This window comes from Heloderma suspectum, chromosome 2 (assembly GCF_057233095.1).
Source record: "Heloderma suspectum isolate Gila_16-S chromosome 2, 16-S_ref, whole genome shotgun sequence".
NCBI classification, from domain to species: domain Eukaryota; kingdom Metazoa; phylum Chordata; class Lepidosauria; order Squamata; family Helodermatidae; genus Heloderma; species Heloderma suspectum.
This window is the reverse complement of record NC_139459.1, coordinates 251,406,079-251,422,308: the sequence shown is the minus strand read 5'-3', so window position 1 is coordinate 251,422,308 and position 16,230 is coordinate 251,406,079. Positions and strand designations below refer to the sequence as shown.

General features: G+C 41.5%; 1 protein-coding gene across 5 annotated transcripts in view; it reads right to left on the bottom strand.

Annotated features, from left to right (window-relative positions):
- PPP2R2B (protein phosphatase 2 regulatory subunit Bbeta) overlaps positions 1-16,230 on the bottom strand; it is a 390,243-nt gene that overhangs the window by 106,436 nt on the left and 267,577 nt on the right. For all 5 annotated transcript variants that reach the window (XM_084838723.1, XM_084838724.1, XM_084838721.1 and 2 more), the window contains 2 exons: positions 6,120-6,217; positions 3,171-3,336 (listed from right to left, as the gene is read on the bottom strand). In XM_084838723.1, the coding sequence (XP_084694849.1) occupies positions 3,171-3,336; positions 6,120-6,217 (264 nt within the window). The remainder of the gene's footprint in view (positions 1-3,170; positions 3,337-6,119; positions 6,218-16,230) is intronic.

Below are 16,230 nucleotides of genomic sequence, written 5' to 3'. Positions count from 1 at the left end.
ATCAGGAATCAAAAGGACCAGTTTGCAGTGGGATAAAATGCCAGGTGTGAAAAGAGCCAAAGCCTTTTCACTGAGCTCTCTCAGGCTGTGGCCTCTCTCTCCCTCAGGCCAGAAGCAGTGGGGGTCGCCTTCAACTACTTCCTGGTTCCTCTCAGGAAGCACAACCCACTCCAGTACATTCGTATTTTTTTACTCCAAGGGAAGGGGAGAGGTGATTATAGAATTTTCTACTTTGGATGCCAAAATAACTTGACCAGCCGTGGGTACTATGTATTGTGACTTGGTGGGGTGGGGCACCATTTACTGCTCTGCCTCAGGCAACAAAATTTCTTGGGCCAGCCCTAAAAAAGTGAATGATAGAAAGGTTCTGTTGCTAAATTTCCTCATGTGTAGGATTTAACTGATTAGCATTCTTATGGTCAGGAAGGGATTTTCTTCCAGATCATTGACAGGCCTCCCTGTAATTTCCCTTGCATCCTATAAAAACAGCCATGCCCTCCTGAGTCTGTTTTATTAAACTTGAAGAAACCTTTGCTGTTGATCTAGTATATTTTTTATATGATCCCATCTTTAAGTGTGCTGTATAAGGTGTAAGGTGCAATTCCTTGCAATGTTGTGATCCTTAATAATCAGAAGGACCTGCTTACAAGCCACAGTACCAAGAATACATTAATGGAATGCTACTAAATGCCATACCCAGCCTTCTATTTCTCATAAGTAATTTAAATTAAAACAATTAAAATTGTTTTGACTATTTATTTATTTTTTGGCTTTTGTAATGACAAAAACATCCAGATTTTTTCTTTGCACTATGTTAGCCCTAGACTGTATCCATCATAAGTGCTGCAGTATAATCCCCATGTAATGAATAGCAATGGCAGGGCTGGCCCTACCATTAGGCAAAGTGAGGCAGTTGCCTCTGGTGGCAGATGCAGGGAGGTGCCAGCGAGGTTTTGGAGGAGAGACCTATGTGCTATGCGGCCAGCCCTGCACCCCCTAAGCTAGCCTGGTGTCTTCAGGTGTGGCGGAGGATAGTGTCCCATTGTCAGTGTCAAAGAAAGATCCAACCGCCAGCCCAGTCAGCTTTTGTTCATGGAATGGGAGGGGAGTGCCATCTTGTTCTTCACCTCAGGCAGCAAAATGTCTTGAGCCTGACCTGAGGAATGGATAGCTTTGCTGCAGGAAGGCAGTATTTCAGTTGCTTTAAAAAATATGGGAGATGTGTGCTCTCCTATATCTGGAGGGAGGGACAGAACATCTGCCAAATTAAAGAAAAATAAAGGGACTGGAATGAAAGAGTGTTGTCATCTTTGCCTAAAGATACTCAGTTTCAATCCCTTTGCTTCCCCCTCTTTGCAGCTTTGATGGATTTCCTCCATATACAAGTTGCCTTGGAAGCTTTTAAAAAACTTCCATAGCTTCTTTGGAGACTTCTTTAAACAATGATTTTTTCCTCTCATCTCAGGATTATGTATTCACCTGAGGTTACAGAGTAAATATTTTTTTCTGAAATGATACTACAGACCCATTTTTCAGTACTTACAAAGTATGAATAAGCATTACATAGAATTACTGCAAAATTGGATCCTGCTTTTAATGGTCAAATATGCTATGAAATTCTCCAGCACACTAATAATGACTGACAATAACATCTGTTTCCAAGTTTATGCCTGAATATAAAATAGAAGCAGATTTGAAAGAGCACAAGATTGGGACCAAGGGGCATAATATAATAAGGTGCCTTCATCTGATTTGATTTCTTTCAGAAAGTCTGGATCATTTACAGAAAGCATGATAGTGACAACTGTCCCATGGCCAATTGCAGTTATTCATTTATCTCAGTTTGTGTCTATCTCCTCAGAGACATACGTTCCTCAGAGCACTGCAGGGTCCATCACTGACTGAATGGGGCTGTCATCGGTGCGGAGGGAGACCTACATGTGTACATCTGTATTCACATAGGCCCCCTTCACACTGGTACCAAACACGCAGCAGCAGGGGTGTGTGGCCAGCACATGAGTCAGCGTCCAGGGAGTGGGGCTAGCCCATGTATTCTCACTACCCACTTTACACATTTGGGACCTGTGAGAATAAAGCCCTAGTCAGTCCAGATATATGTTAGAGACAGCAGTAAGGGGACAAAGTAGAAAGGTGAGTACTAGGGAAAAGAGGTAGCTTTTGAGCAATGTGAAAGGGAGGGACCGTAGCTCAGTGGTACAGCCCCTGCTTTGCATGCAGAAGGTCCCAGGTTCAATCCCTGGCATTTCCTGGTAGGGTTAGGAAATAATCCTTCCCCAAACCCTGGACAGCTACTACCAGTCAGTGTCAACAATATTGGGCTAGATGGATCAATGGTCTCAATATTACAGATTTAGTCATTTTTTAAAAAAATCCCAAAGCAGTTCACAATATAAAATACAGTAAAACCAATAATTAAAACACTAAACTGGAAAAACAATAAAATCCCATTAAAACAATCAGGGGTATAAGAGAGCTTTCTATGAAAACTGATAGGAAGGTTCAAGCAAGAGGGTATTTGAGTAGCAAGAGCACACTGTGGTTGGGAAAATGTCAAAAGTACCTTGAGCCTCCATCTCTAAAGTATTTGTACCTAGCTACATGTTACAAGAGACACAGGGCTGACAGAGAAAATGGCACACACATACACACACCCAATTCATCCTCTTAAACTCTGTAACATGTACCCACTGGCCTAATGTCATCTAGTTGTGCCTTTCCTCACCCCACAAGTAACAGCCAGTGATATGAAGAAGGGATGTGGATGAGATGTAGTGTGCAGATGCATGACACATTTTAGAACACCTTACGGAAGGGGGAAAATGTGACATGAGACTGCCGTTATCCATGGCAGACCCTTGTGTCTTGCAATGTGTGGTTCTATGCAGAAGCACTAGTGTAGTCAGCATTTCCTAGTGAGATCTGATTATCAATGGCCTGCTGACTTCTGTTACTAAAAAAAAAACCTTATTTCAGCCACTGCTGCTGTCTTGTGTTCTTACAAAGCTTCAGTTTCTCTATTGTACAACAGATAAAGCAATACTTACCTGTCCTTGTTGAGGGATTACAAGTGTGAATTACTGCAAGCCAGAAAAGAATTGTAGGATATTTGGCTGGAAAGCAAAGAATTATCTGTCATTATCACAACATACCATTGGTGGAGAGAAGGAAGTAGGCTGCATTTTGCTGTGGGAGCCATCGTATTTTATTGATCTTCTCCTCTATCTCTAAGCTCTTCAGGTAATCGAACTCAGGTTCATGGCTCTGGAATGTGCTGTAAACATTATATTCTCCCCTGCGATGGGGCTGATTTTTGCTCTGCGGGAGTGGGAAAGAACAATAGAGGGATTCTTAAAAGAGCCGGAGCTAGCAAGTTTTCAGTTGATTCTTTTGTTCTCTGAGGATTGGTAAAAGACAGGAAAATGTCTGATTATGGTGACACATTACAGTTTAGATATCAAAGCAGAAACAAGAGATCTTTCTGCACAATGCATTCTCCTCATGTGTCAGTTTCTCTGCACACTAGCGATAGGAAGCAGGAAGAGCACCTTTGTTTTGTTTTGTTTTGTTTCAAGAATGAATGAAGGCCTCCCTATCGTTTATCTCCAAGACAAATGGGCAAGACGCGATAATGACTCAAATCAAGGGACAAATCCTGCTTGGCTTCCATACAGAATCAGCTTCATGCAGACAAATCTAAGGTGAACAGGTTTTGCCTACAAATGTATAGCAGAATTTTTATTATTATTGTTTTTGTTGTTGCTGTTGTTGTTACTACTACTACTAGTAGTAGTACCATCATGCCTAAATTGAAAGTGCAAAATGGCACAGAGATGTCCTTATCCTGAAAGGGGCTGATGAACACTATTGCAAACCACTTCTGAATGGAAGAATAGAGGGCCAATTCACACATGTGAGCCAGCTGTTTATTTCTTCCATGTATGGAATTCCATAGAGACTCCTCAATGTCAACTGAGTACACTGTTTCCTAGCTGCTGCAAGCACAAAAATGGCCACTGATCGCTGTAAGCGGTGTTGGGCACAGCCTGGTTCACACAGAGATTTCGTGTGATCCCCCAGACACAGGAGGGATCGTGTGGATAAAACAGCAGCCAGCTTCTCTGTGTGGACCAGGCCATAATGCACATGTTTTCAACACACACACACACACACACACGTATGAATGGGAGGGTCATTTGCTTTGTACTATGGGATCTTCGGACTCAAGCCATTGTAAATCCTTGCTTTCTTGATTTAACAATGCCTTTTCATAATCCAAGATCTCCCCAGGCTGGGAAAGATTAGAATAAGATTTACTTGGAGCCATATCCTGCGAACTGCCCCACTGAGTCCAGTTTTAAGGTATATTTTTTTCACATTTTCTCTACTTTTTGTATTTGGATAAAAATTCTTCTCTGAAGAGCCATTGATCTACCTGTTGACATCTCTCTTATCCATTGGGCTTTCTACTTGTGAAGGCAAATATTTACAAAAAGCTTTTGCTGTTTTCTTTGATAGATTATTCATTTTATGTTAAACAAATAAAATGTAATAATTAACCTCTGATATATCCTATGATGTAATTCTAAATAAAAAGCTCAGTCTCCCTCATGTACTAGTTTGAACACTTGGTAAGCTACTAAACAGGGGCACAATCCAGGCACATTAAGCACTTTCAAGTCCTACTGATTACAACAGGCAATATTTAAGCACATGCTTAGCGATTATGTATAAATCAATGAGTCTTAAAAGTACAAAATTCTGACTGGATCATGCCCATAGTACTATAGCCTTTGAATGGAAACGTAGATATATATTGGGAAGCCCAGAGAGTTCGAGATCATCTAGCCTTCTGATTCAGTAACTGTATCCATTTATAATATATTTTATGATATAACATTAGTCCTGGAATAACCAATTCTCATTTGGCTTACCAGTAACTCCTGGGGTGTTAGGGTAAGGATTCTTCAAAAGAACCCCTAGAGCATCACACATATAACTACTATTAGTTTTGTAATATATCACCTAGAATTCACATAATTGTTGAAGTCTTTTCAGGAACATTTAGTTGATCATAACAACTGTTAAACCAAGCAGCAACCATTATGATCTATGGCCATCTTTTCCATAACCAACAGTGATTTATATACAGCCTACAACCATTATGTCCAGTGAATGTTACCACTACTATGGGTCACACACAGGCTGGGCATGTAGATTGTACTTTCAGGCTCATGTGACATCTTCCTTGTAGAAAGAACATTCAGTGAGAACAGAGTACATGACTACCCCAACTGGCTCTGCTCACCATCCATCCATGTGTTGTTTGCAGTGGATAGATTGTAGGGTGGGGAATGCACAAACATGCCCCGCCTCATATTAAAGATGTACACATAGTGGGGGAAGATGCACGAGCATACTAGCTACAAGCCCAAGCTGCATATGAGGTTATGTGTAATCCAGCAAATATGACATAATTTCTTTCACTCCCACACACAGCTATGCCAAAAAATGAGGAAAACGTATCTGTTCGATGGGCAATTATACAAACAAAATAACTATTGGCAATGCTGTGCTCCCACTGTGGGATTTCATTATATATAAAAGCTTTGGATCCTTTTTTCTGTTTTCTGTTTTTTTATACACTGACAAAAATCAATAGCATTGCCACTGCTGTTTAAGGCCTTGCATCAGCATATAATGAAACAGTGCATACCTATGCAAAGTAAAGCCAGTTGTGTATGTTGGGGGTGGGAAGTCCTGCTAATGATTAAACAAACCAGACTTTAAAAGCATTACTTCGCTGGGCAAATAAGGCAGTTGGGTCTCTCTGAATTTATGATGTTTCAGCATTATTCAGTTTACATCAGATTCTCAGTCTGCAATGACTGTTAAAGGAAGCAAAAGGATGCAGAAAAACGGCATTTGCAGGGTGTTTTTTTGAGACAGAAACTGGCCTATTGATGTTAATGGCCTTTTTTGCAATTTTTAGTTTGCTAGAAGAGAAGCAGGGTGAAGACTGACACACAAAGATTAGGAAGCAGCAGGAAGCTTCTTTTAAAAGGATAAAAATGGGCATTTTTGCATTCACCAGCACTTACCTCCTGCTCACGCTGAAATATTACAACGCGACCCCCCTTGTCCCCTGTCGCTAGTAATTCTCCTGTGTGGTTGAATTCTACTGTAGAGATAATGTCAGCTGAAAAGAAAAAGACAAAGGCAATTTAAGTTAACTGCAGCCTGGCTTTGCACAGGCATCTAAAGGCCTCATTGCCTATATGGTTACAGGAACAACTACTGTCAAGGCTTTGCCTCCCCAGTGGAATTTCTGTGGAGCACTTAGATCTTGTATTGTACTTGAATATCATTAAGGGAATTCATAGACATCATCATTAGCAAAGAATTGTCAAGATTTAATACTCCATATGAACACCTTCAATAGGCGAACATTATGTTCCCTCTGTTGTCACCGGTTTGGAGTGTTAATGTTGGCTGGGGGGCTGGTGTGAGGAAAAAGTGTAAGCTTTTACAGAAGGGGTATGAAATATATGGCCCTCAGATGTTGCTCAACTGCAACCCCTATCAGCCCTAGCCAGCATAGCCAATGGTGAGGGATGATAGGAGCTGCAGTCCAATAATATCTGGAGGGCTACACGTTCCTGCTTTACAGACAGCACTTCACTAGAGCCAGCCAGTGGTGCAATATCCTGTCCCATTGGAAGGAGTAGCCTTGCTACAAGGGAGGGAATATAAGTTTGCTGCAACTGGATTGTCTGTTCTTCATTTTAAAAAAATCTAAGGACGTATGCTTTCTGGTGCTGGGAAGGAGGAAAGTATAGTCATGAAATAATGTTATCTTTTTAAAAGAGAGAGAGAGAAGGTGTAGGTGTGGGTGGGTATTGTAGAAAATGAAGGAGAAGCCTTGCGGATGTTCAGCACTTTGTCATGTTCTAAGGGCTACATGAGTACTCCTCCAATCCCAGAGACAGAATTACAGAACATATTTCAAATGTTGATAAAATGGTGTAAGGAAAGATCAAGGAAGTCTCACAGCCACTAACCAACATGGCACCTGAGATTTGTGCAACTACGTTTCACACTGCAATCACACAACCAACATGCTGGTTGGAGGCCAACCCTTAATTTTCCAGTGTTTCGAAATACTACTGTTTGGCAGAATGCAATGCTTTTGCAACAGAAGTACTTTCTAGGGGAAAGACGTCTGAAATCCTCATAACAACTCAGTAAAAACAACTCTAGCACATTTCTTGTACTAAAAAAATGGTATAGAAACACTTTATGCCTCCCCCAACAAATATCTATTCTACCTCAGACTTAACCGTGAAGCAAGATGGAATACTGTGCTAGTTATCCCTGCCTTTCATTTAGATTCTCAGGAATCAGCAACTAGTAAATACAGCCTAAGACAATATTAATTAACGCTCTCTGCTGTCACTGTATTCCATCACCTGGCTTCACTCCAATAGCTTGTCTCAAAAATCATGCTGTCCAATATAATGGACATGCTGAAAACCACAGAAGGTGTATATGGACATGCAATTTTTAATTAAAATGTATTATTAATGGGAACAGTATAGACAGGTCAACATTATCTTTTTCACCATTCTAATAGTGAACAAAGGTCTGCATAGTGAAAGCAATGGTCTTCCCCGTAGTAACCTATGGCTGCGAGAGCTGGACCATAAGGAAGCCTGAGCGAAGGAAGATAGATGCTTTTGAACTGTGGTGCTGGAGGGAAATTCTGAGAGTGCCTTGGACTGCAAGAAGATCAAACCAGTCCATACTCCAGGAAATAAAGCCGGACTGCTCACTTGAGGGAATGATATGAAAGGCAAAACTGAAGTACTTTGGCCACATAATGAGAAGACAGGACACCCTGGAGAAGATGCTGATGCTAGGGAAAGTGGAAGGCAAAAGGAAGAGGGGCCGACCAAGGGCAAGATGGATGGATGATATTCTGGAGGGGACGGACTCGACCTTGGGGGAGCTGGGGGTGGCGACGGCCGACAGGAAGCTCTGGCGTGGGCTGGTCCATGAAGTCACGAAGAGTCGGAAGCGACTGACCAAATAAACAACAAACAAATAGTGAACAAAGAACCTTTTTGGTCATTCTGCAGGGACATCTGGGTTGATCTCCCATTTCCAGTGGAAAGGGCATCTGGTGTCAGCAGAGAGAGTGGAGCATGACTTTTGTTCCTTTTGGTCTTGCTAGCTTCAGCTTCTTGTTTCAAATAAGGTAAGCACTTGTAGGGCCAAAAGGAGAGCAAGAAAGTTGCACTCCATGTTCTCCCTTTGGCCTCAGCCTGGAAGGGTAGCAATGAAAAGGTGGTGGTGAGCAGAGGCTCCTATGCTCTAGCACCAGCCCTTGAAAAAAGGGAGGTTGAGGAGATGCCAATGGTGGGAACAGAGCACACTGAAGTGGTAAAATGACAAACTGTGTGGTTATGGAGCCCAACACAGGAAGGTCAGCCCAACAAAAATCTCCCACCTGAAGCTCCCCCCAAATTTGGAGCCAGTCATGAAGCCCATACGAGATTTTTAGCATACCTGCCATATAGGTATGCAGCACAATACAAAACATGTTTAAGTCCACTGAGTTCAATGCAATTTACTTCCTAGTGCAGGGTCTTCACTATTTTTCACTTTCGGTGGAAAAAAATGTGAGAGCCATGTTAACACTACTAAAATTAACACAGAATAATCAAATTAAAAAGTACTTTATCTGGATGTGCGAAAGCGTGCCTCTTAACTTTGCACCCACCTTCTCTCTCCCCCAACCCCCATGCAAGCCGATCAGTCACAAGTGAGCCACTGGGGCTGCAATCCTATGCACACTTACTAGGGAGTAAGACCAATTGAACTGACTGGCATTAATTTCTGAGTAGACATGCATAGGATTGTGCTTCCCATTTTAAGGAAAAGGGAGGGAGGGGAGGCTAGGAAGATACTAAGTTTGGGTCATTCGCACCACACAGGGTGGGACAGACATGCACATGTGCGTGCACACACACACACACACACTAGCAATAATGACAACAACAACAGATTGTAGGTGCGCCATATTGGCAACTGTTTTAAAGTAAAATCCTCCCCATACCAACGTTTTAATTTAGCATCTCTCTCTCTTTCCCCCGCACACCCCACCATCTTTTCTCTCTACTGCTCCAGGATCAACCTCCTGATTCTGGCTACTTGAACCCTGACCAGCTTCATTTATTTTTTTTTAAATTTGTTTTAACAAATAAATCTCTTTACAATCTTTCAGCATGCGTGCGCACACACACACAGAGACCACATGATTCTGAGATAAGGTGGATGATGGGAAAGGATGCTATCCTTTCAAAAACATAAACGGGGGGAATAATAATGCCTTGATTTCTGATTTGACTATAATTTCTATGAACAGAAACTGAATTAAAGTCAAATTAAACTATGGGCTGGTTCACACAATCACCAGTATAACAAGCCATGGTGGCTTGTTAACTGCGCTCTGCATGCCAGTCTTAATTGCTTAATTACCCTTGCTGGTGCAGCCTACTGTGTCCTCAGAACCCAGCAAGGGTGGGTTGCTGCTGTGATTAACAAATCATCCCAGAACCCTAAAACAGCCCATGGATTCTGAGTGGTTTGTTTACCATGGCAGCAACCCACCCTCACTAGGTTTGTCTGTTTACCATGGCAGCAACGACACGGTAAGCCACGCCGGTGAGGGTAATTAAGCAAAGTGGGCTGTGACTGGCACACACAGCGTGGTTAACAAGCCACTGTGGCTTGTTAACCATGCTGGTGATTGTGTGAACCTGGTCACTGTTCTGGTGTTCTGGTCACTAACTGGTGTGCTGCAGGTGAGAGCCCGTGCTCTCCTGCAGCATGCTGGGCTCTGGACATGAAGGGGGAAACAGTGGTGACTCAGCTCCTGGGAACTGAAAAAGGAGAGGGTCACACCTCTGCACCTCGGCTTTCTCTTTCACGGCAGCCAGCAGCAGAGGAGGCAGCTCAGTAGCTGGCCAGAGGCACAGGAAGAGTTGGATGAAACAAAGGGGCTGCTAGCAAAGGATTAGCACCGCAAAATCGCATGCAAGCACTGTAGCTGCTGGGACAGGAAGCTTGCGGCAGACAGGCTGGCCACAGCTTCTGTCAAATCGAGCAGGGGGAGGGAGAGAGAGACAGGTTGCACATGGAGTGTTTGCAAGTCACCAATGGCCCACAGGCCTTGCAGCGAGGACCAGGGACCTAATGCTTAGGACTGCTGCTCAGATCCTACACATTCCACAGTGTCTTCACTTTTTCTTGTAAGCCACGGGAATACGTTTTAGAGGCATTTGAAGTTCTAAGACTGACACTCAATTTTATCCATATCCCAAATCTATTCTCTTACTGCAGCATTTGGAAACGTATTATTTTAAAATATTTAATAACTATACAGCAAAAATATAATGGAAAATACAAATATGTTTACTAAGATAGACAGATCCTTGTGCAGAGAATGGTTAACTTACAAATGCTGCGCTTTAAATAGGCGGAATAAAAAGGGGTTTGTATTGCATCAAGGTGAGCAGGTAAACCGCTGACGAGTGGCTTTATCAGGGCTATTCTTAGAAACAAATGTCAGAGGTTAATTCCATTGCAATTACTCCCTCTCTGTCTTCAGCAGTCGCATCTGAATGCAGTTCGCAGTGAATGCAAAGCACAACTAGGAACAAAAAAATTGGCTTCCAACGCAGCAGTATTGCAGGCTAAGGGTTTCTTTTCTCAAAGGAAAGCTTTTACATATTTTTAGCTTTTTATGTCCATTTCCACTGTGTGATAGACTAGGTTTTATGGTATTATACTTTGTTTTCAGTCCCTGATTAACATAAACTTCCTCAGTTTCTTCACAAGCTTTCTGTATTGTTGTTAAAAAGAACATAGAAATGCACACAATGGCTTTGTATATGCACACCTAATAGAAAAATATGAGTAGATGCTGAATGATTGCCCTGTAATCGAGTACATTTCCCGATTCTGAACCTTTGGGGAGGCTAGGAAGGAAACAGAAGCCCTCTCCCACACACATTTCGGACTACGGGCTAGTTCAGATGCAACGCTAACCTGTGATTTACATCAGGGATGGGGAAGGTGTGGGTCCTCCAGATGTTGTTGGACTGCAACTCCCATCATCCCTGACCACAGACCATGCTAGCTAGAACTGATGGGAGTTGCAGTCCAACAACATATGGTCGATGACATGTTCTCCTCCACTGGTTTACATGAAAAAGTCAGCACAAGCCTTGGCCCAAGTGCTATGCCTTCACCGCTTTTCCTCTGGTGTGGTGTGGCCACAAGGAGATAGGAAGCAAGTGCTTCTGATTTTAAACTAACCACAGCTTCCCATATATCCAAACTCAAGGAACCATGCTTAGTTTTAAGTTTAAACCAGCTGTAGGCAACATGACGCCCATGTGCACCAACGTGCCCACAAGCACCTTTCTTGGCACCCACGAAGGTACCCTACTCCTCCCACTTTTTTTTAATTAATAGTTTTTCTTACCGGCAGCTGGAATTGCATCAAGGAAAGTGAGAGAGAAAAAGAGATAGCAGGGAATGAGTTGGCTGGCAGGGTGAGGCGGGGAAGAAGAGAGAAAAAGTTTATCTTCCATGAAATACATTTCCATTGGTGGTGAAAACTGTGGGTTCAAAGGAATTATTTAACGTGTAGGGTCCCAGACCCCACCTTTGCCTTGTACTCAGTCTTTTGTACATGTTCCTGGTCCTTTGCAACTAGCCGCATCTCCCATGGCACCCATTTCTTGCGGTGCCCAGGACAATTTATCAAATTGCCAAATGTGCTGAGGAGGTGGTACACTACCCCTGCAAGGCTTCACCTAATACATCCAAATTATAGTCAATATTGCTGGACAGTATGTGGTCAGATTGGTTCATGTTTTCATCTTTATTCGGAATGTTCAACAGTGCAGGAGTTTGGAACATGGTTACTGATTACTGTCAGGAATTCCTTCACATTAGACCACTAGTAACTCCTAAATCTATTCTTCTTCATCTTTTTGAACCTAATGATCCTGGATTCCTACATAAAAACCTTCTTAAGCAATTGTACGCAGCTACAAAGTCATGTATAGCATGTAACTGGAAGTCTCCAAAGTAACCAACTAAAGAGCAGTGGATTAATAAAATTTGGGAGACTATGACTATGTATAAACTTACTCAGGAAGTGCAGCAAGCAAAGAATCCTAACTTTAAGATAAATGGTTTCCATTTATTTCCTGTGCTGAAGCCCTTCAAACTGTTGATCAAATTCTAACCAAGTATAGTTGCCTATATTTTTTTCTGACTAATACGCACACATACACACAAAATAACACACTCCTATACACTCGTTTTATATGCTGTATAAATTGTATTTTTATTCTTTCATTAGATATTGAGCTCCAACTTAGGCCATTTTACTGTAGACGTTCCATAAGCATATAAGTTATAGACTAAGAATTTCAATTAATGAATGCCTTTGTTTCTTTAGTGATGTTGATTTATATGTACTATGTTTGTTCTTCTTTTTGTCACCTTTATTTTGTTAACTATATTTTGAAATAAAATTTCATGATCCCTCCTCTCAAATGTGCCCATAGGCCCAAAAAGTTTGCCTACCCCTGGTTTAAATCATGGTTAGTGAATAAGCCAGAAGCACCTATTATCTATAGTCAGCTTACTAGTTCTACATATTGACTACAAACAAATAATTTTGTATCTTGCATACTAGAGTTTTAGTACCTGGCCATAATGAGTTAGCTGTTATTATACATGGATAGTTTTTAAAATCACACACAGCCATATCTGCCAATGGAGAGGGAGTTAAAATAAGCATATGACTTGGTACCACTTCATCTGGCCACATGAATTCGATTTGAGTTGTAATTTCTCACTTTGGTGATCATGTTTCAATCTGTTGGGTTTTTTCTTCAACATATTACTTTTTCCCCAGCTGGTTCATTGCGCTGCCTTGCCACCAGATAGCTATTTTCATAACACCAGTAAAAACGTTTACAGTGCCAATTCCAATCTACATAGGACTAAATCCTGGCATCCTGTCCCTGCAGCAAGTCACATAAGCAAAAGATAGGTTTATTCACATATAATGAGAAACAATTCAAAGGGACAAAGCCTTTTGCTAAAAAGAAATTGTTTGTAATGTGTTGCTTAAATGGCAACATAATCAAAAGCATATTCTTAAAACACACTGCTTTTTTGCACTTTAACTGTGAATGTAATGTGAACATGCACTCTAAATCATCCCCTTCCAAAGCCGCTTGTTCTAATAAATATAAAAGACACAGCTATCAGGATACTGTTGAAGAGTGCAACTAGATGTTATGAGAGACACAGCGCTCCTACCCTTAACAACGTCTAGTGCAGCCTTCCTCAACCTAGTGCCCTCCAGATGTGGAGGCTACAATGTCCAGTATCCCCTAACAACATGGCCATTGGCCATACTAGCTGGGAATGACCGCACTCGCAGCCCAACACATCTCGGGGGGAACAGGTTGGGGGAGTCTGGTCTATTGTAACACACTGTGCAATGTGCCATCCCTGCCTCATTTATTAGCTGACAAAGGCAATGGTGAACAACACAATAAATTTATTTTTCTCCAGCTCTTAATGGTGCTGTGTGTTATTTAAAAAGTGTAAACATTGTTTTGAAAGTTTTAAATTGCAAGTTGGCTTGGGGGATGCTTTTTGAGCTGAAAGGCAACGCAGAAACAATTTTATGAATAAATACTTTTTTTAAAAAAATTCACTCATTGAAATGAGACATTAGAAGGAAGAGACACGGGGCAGTGGAACAACTGTGTACTTCATAATAGGAACGGGCATAATAGGAATGGGCAAGCAAATGACTTTTGCAATTGGTAAGATTCTCCTAACACTACCCTGAAGCTTGCCTTGCCTCATTTCCTAGGTTTGATTGCTCTCCTTTTTTTGGTTTTGTTTGAGTGGGGAAAATGCACATTTTTAAAAATAAAGCACACATAAACGCGTATTTTCCCACCATAAAGTAAAGCGTGAAAATGCACATTTTGGCAAAAATTCTTCTTTTAAAGTGCAGGGGTTTTTTTAATGTGAACGCAAGTTCAGGAATTTGCAAATATTTTCAGAAAACGTGCTCTCCTGCTCACATTCAGCATTGCAAATGGGACATGTTTGCAAGATTTGGAACATAAATTAAATTATCATATATCCCTACCTAATAATATCTAGTTCTACCCTCAGAAATCTGGAGAAGCACAGAACTGATACACATCTCCTCCACTAGGTGGGACACGTGGGCTCCCCACGTGGGTACGTCGTACATGTTACTGTAGCAAGTTACACTTGGTTAATGATAGCCATGTTAATCTCTAGTGTGACTTCCATTTATGTCTGTTCTTTTGTGTTTTTAAGAACACGTTTCAACATATTCACTGTTTTTATGATCCACTCTGCATGGATCCATACACACTCTATGCAAGAAGCCCACTCCACACTTACTTCCTCCCTCCCAATGTTTGCTGGGCCATGAACATCCAGATGGCATCAGGCAGATGAATAATGAGCTCCATGCTGCCTCTATTAATATTTGCACAATTTTCTCCATATTGCCTTGTCTCTTCAGCACTAAGCATATTTACTAAGACATGAATGCTTTCTGAAGTTTGTCTTAACTAATTTACAGCATTTGCTTGCCGTGAATAGATTTAGGAAGACAATTTCATTGTAGACAGGGCAGTGTCAACAGCTGAGACGCCCATGAGGGTTGCAGTAGAATTTATACACACCTCTCTGAACCAACAAATATATAAATGCATAGAAAGAGGACCTGTTGGACTGAAAAGTTTTTTAGTGAAACATTTTAGTTTTAGAAACATTGAAGGCCTCTGTTTCATCAGGGTCATGCAAAGCAAAATCTGCTAAGTTTTAACCATCTGCCACCATATCTGGTAAGAGAGATTAACTGAAAGGCCACATTCCAGTACAGATTGCACTAACTTCATTGGAATCAACTATACTGTTGTTTATAAAATATAGATGTGGCCCATACTGTCCTTTTTCAGTAGCATTTGTGAATACATAGTCATTATAATCAAATTAGTATCTTTTGCCCAGCCAGATAAAAGATAATTGAAATATTTGCAGAGCATTACCCCCATGATACAAATGGGAAACCAAGGCCAACTATGTAAAATGGATCACCAACTTTCACAGGAACAAAGAAACACGTATTAGAGGACTCATATTTCATGTCAAGTCAATTATCAACAAAACTAGTGCTTTTCTGGATAAGATCCTTATATAACCATACTTGTGACCCACAAAACCTGTTTAAATGAAACTCACTCTCATTTCAAACATTCAGCAAAAGCATGTGGAAACTTCTGGGGCTGCCAAATATAAACGTTTTCCTTCACTGAATGGAGAACTTACAGAAGTTTTGCCAACAACTGCCATAAATATAACAAGTAGATGCTACAGAGAAAGCTCAAAGTATTTATTATAAAATTTTACCAGGACTGTAATGTGTAAACAGACCCTCCAACATGGATATGCCTTAGAGTTTATCTAGACATGCAAGCCTTCAAAGTAGTTTCTTTCTAAATGGTTTAGCAGTGTTGGAGAATGATGTAGCTGGAACAATGGAGCTAAGGACACCTGTAGTTGCTTGGGGCTGCAGGTACCAAGATAGCTTTTAAAATAAAAGAAATACCAGAGGAGGCTGGGGTGTGGCTGAGAATTCCCAGTACAGGATGTGGTGGTAGTGGGGCAGTCAGCTCTCCTTGCACAAAATACAAAGAAGAAGAGAGGGAAACCCCATCTTGGTCTACCCCAATTCCTCTTTGTCCACATCTTTCCTGGTACACTGGGAAATAGTGGGTGGGAGAGACCAAGCAACGGATCTTTTTCTAGTCTTTGGGAGATGTACGTGGTAGTGCACAACCCCCAGAGGGACAGAGGTGGTCTTTCTGCAGTTTACACTTTCCTCCTTTGGTAACTTTGGGAAATATTCTCTTTTCTTCTAAGTCAGCCTTTCCCAAGCTGGCACCTCCCAGATCTGTTGGACTACAACTCCCAGCATTCTCCAGCCATCATGGCTGGCTGCAGCATGTAGAGAGTTGTGGTGCAACACATCTGGAGGTCACCAAATTGGAGATGGTCACTGTA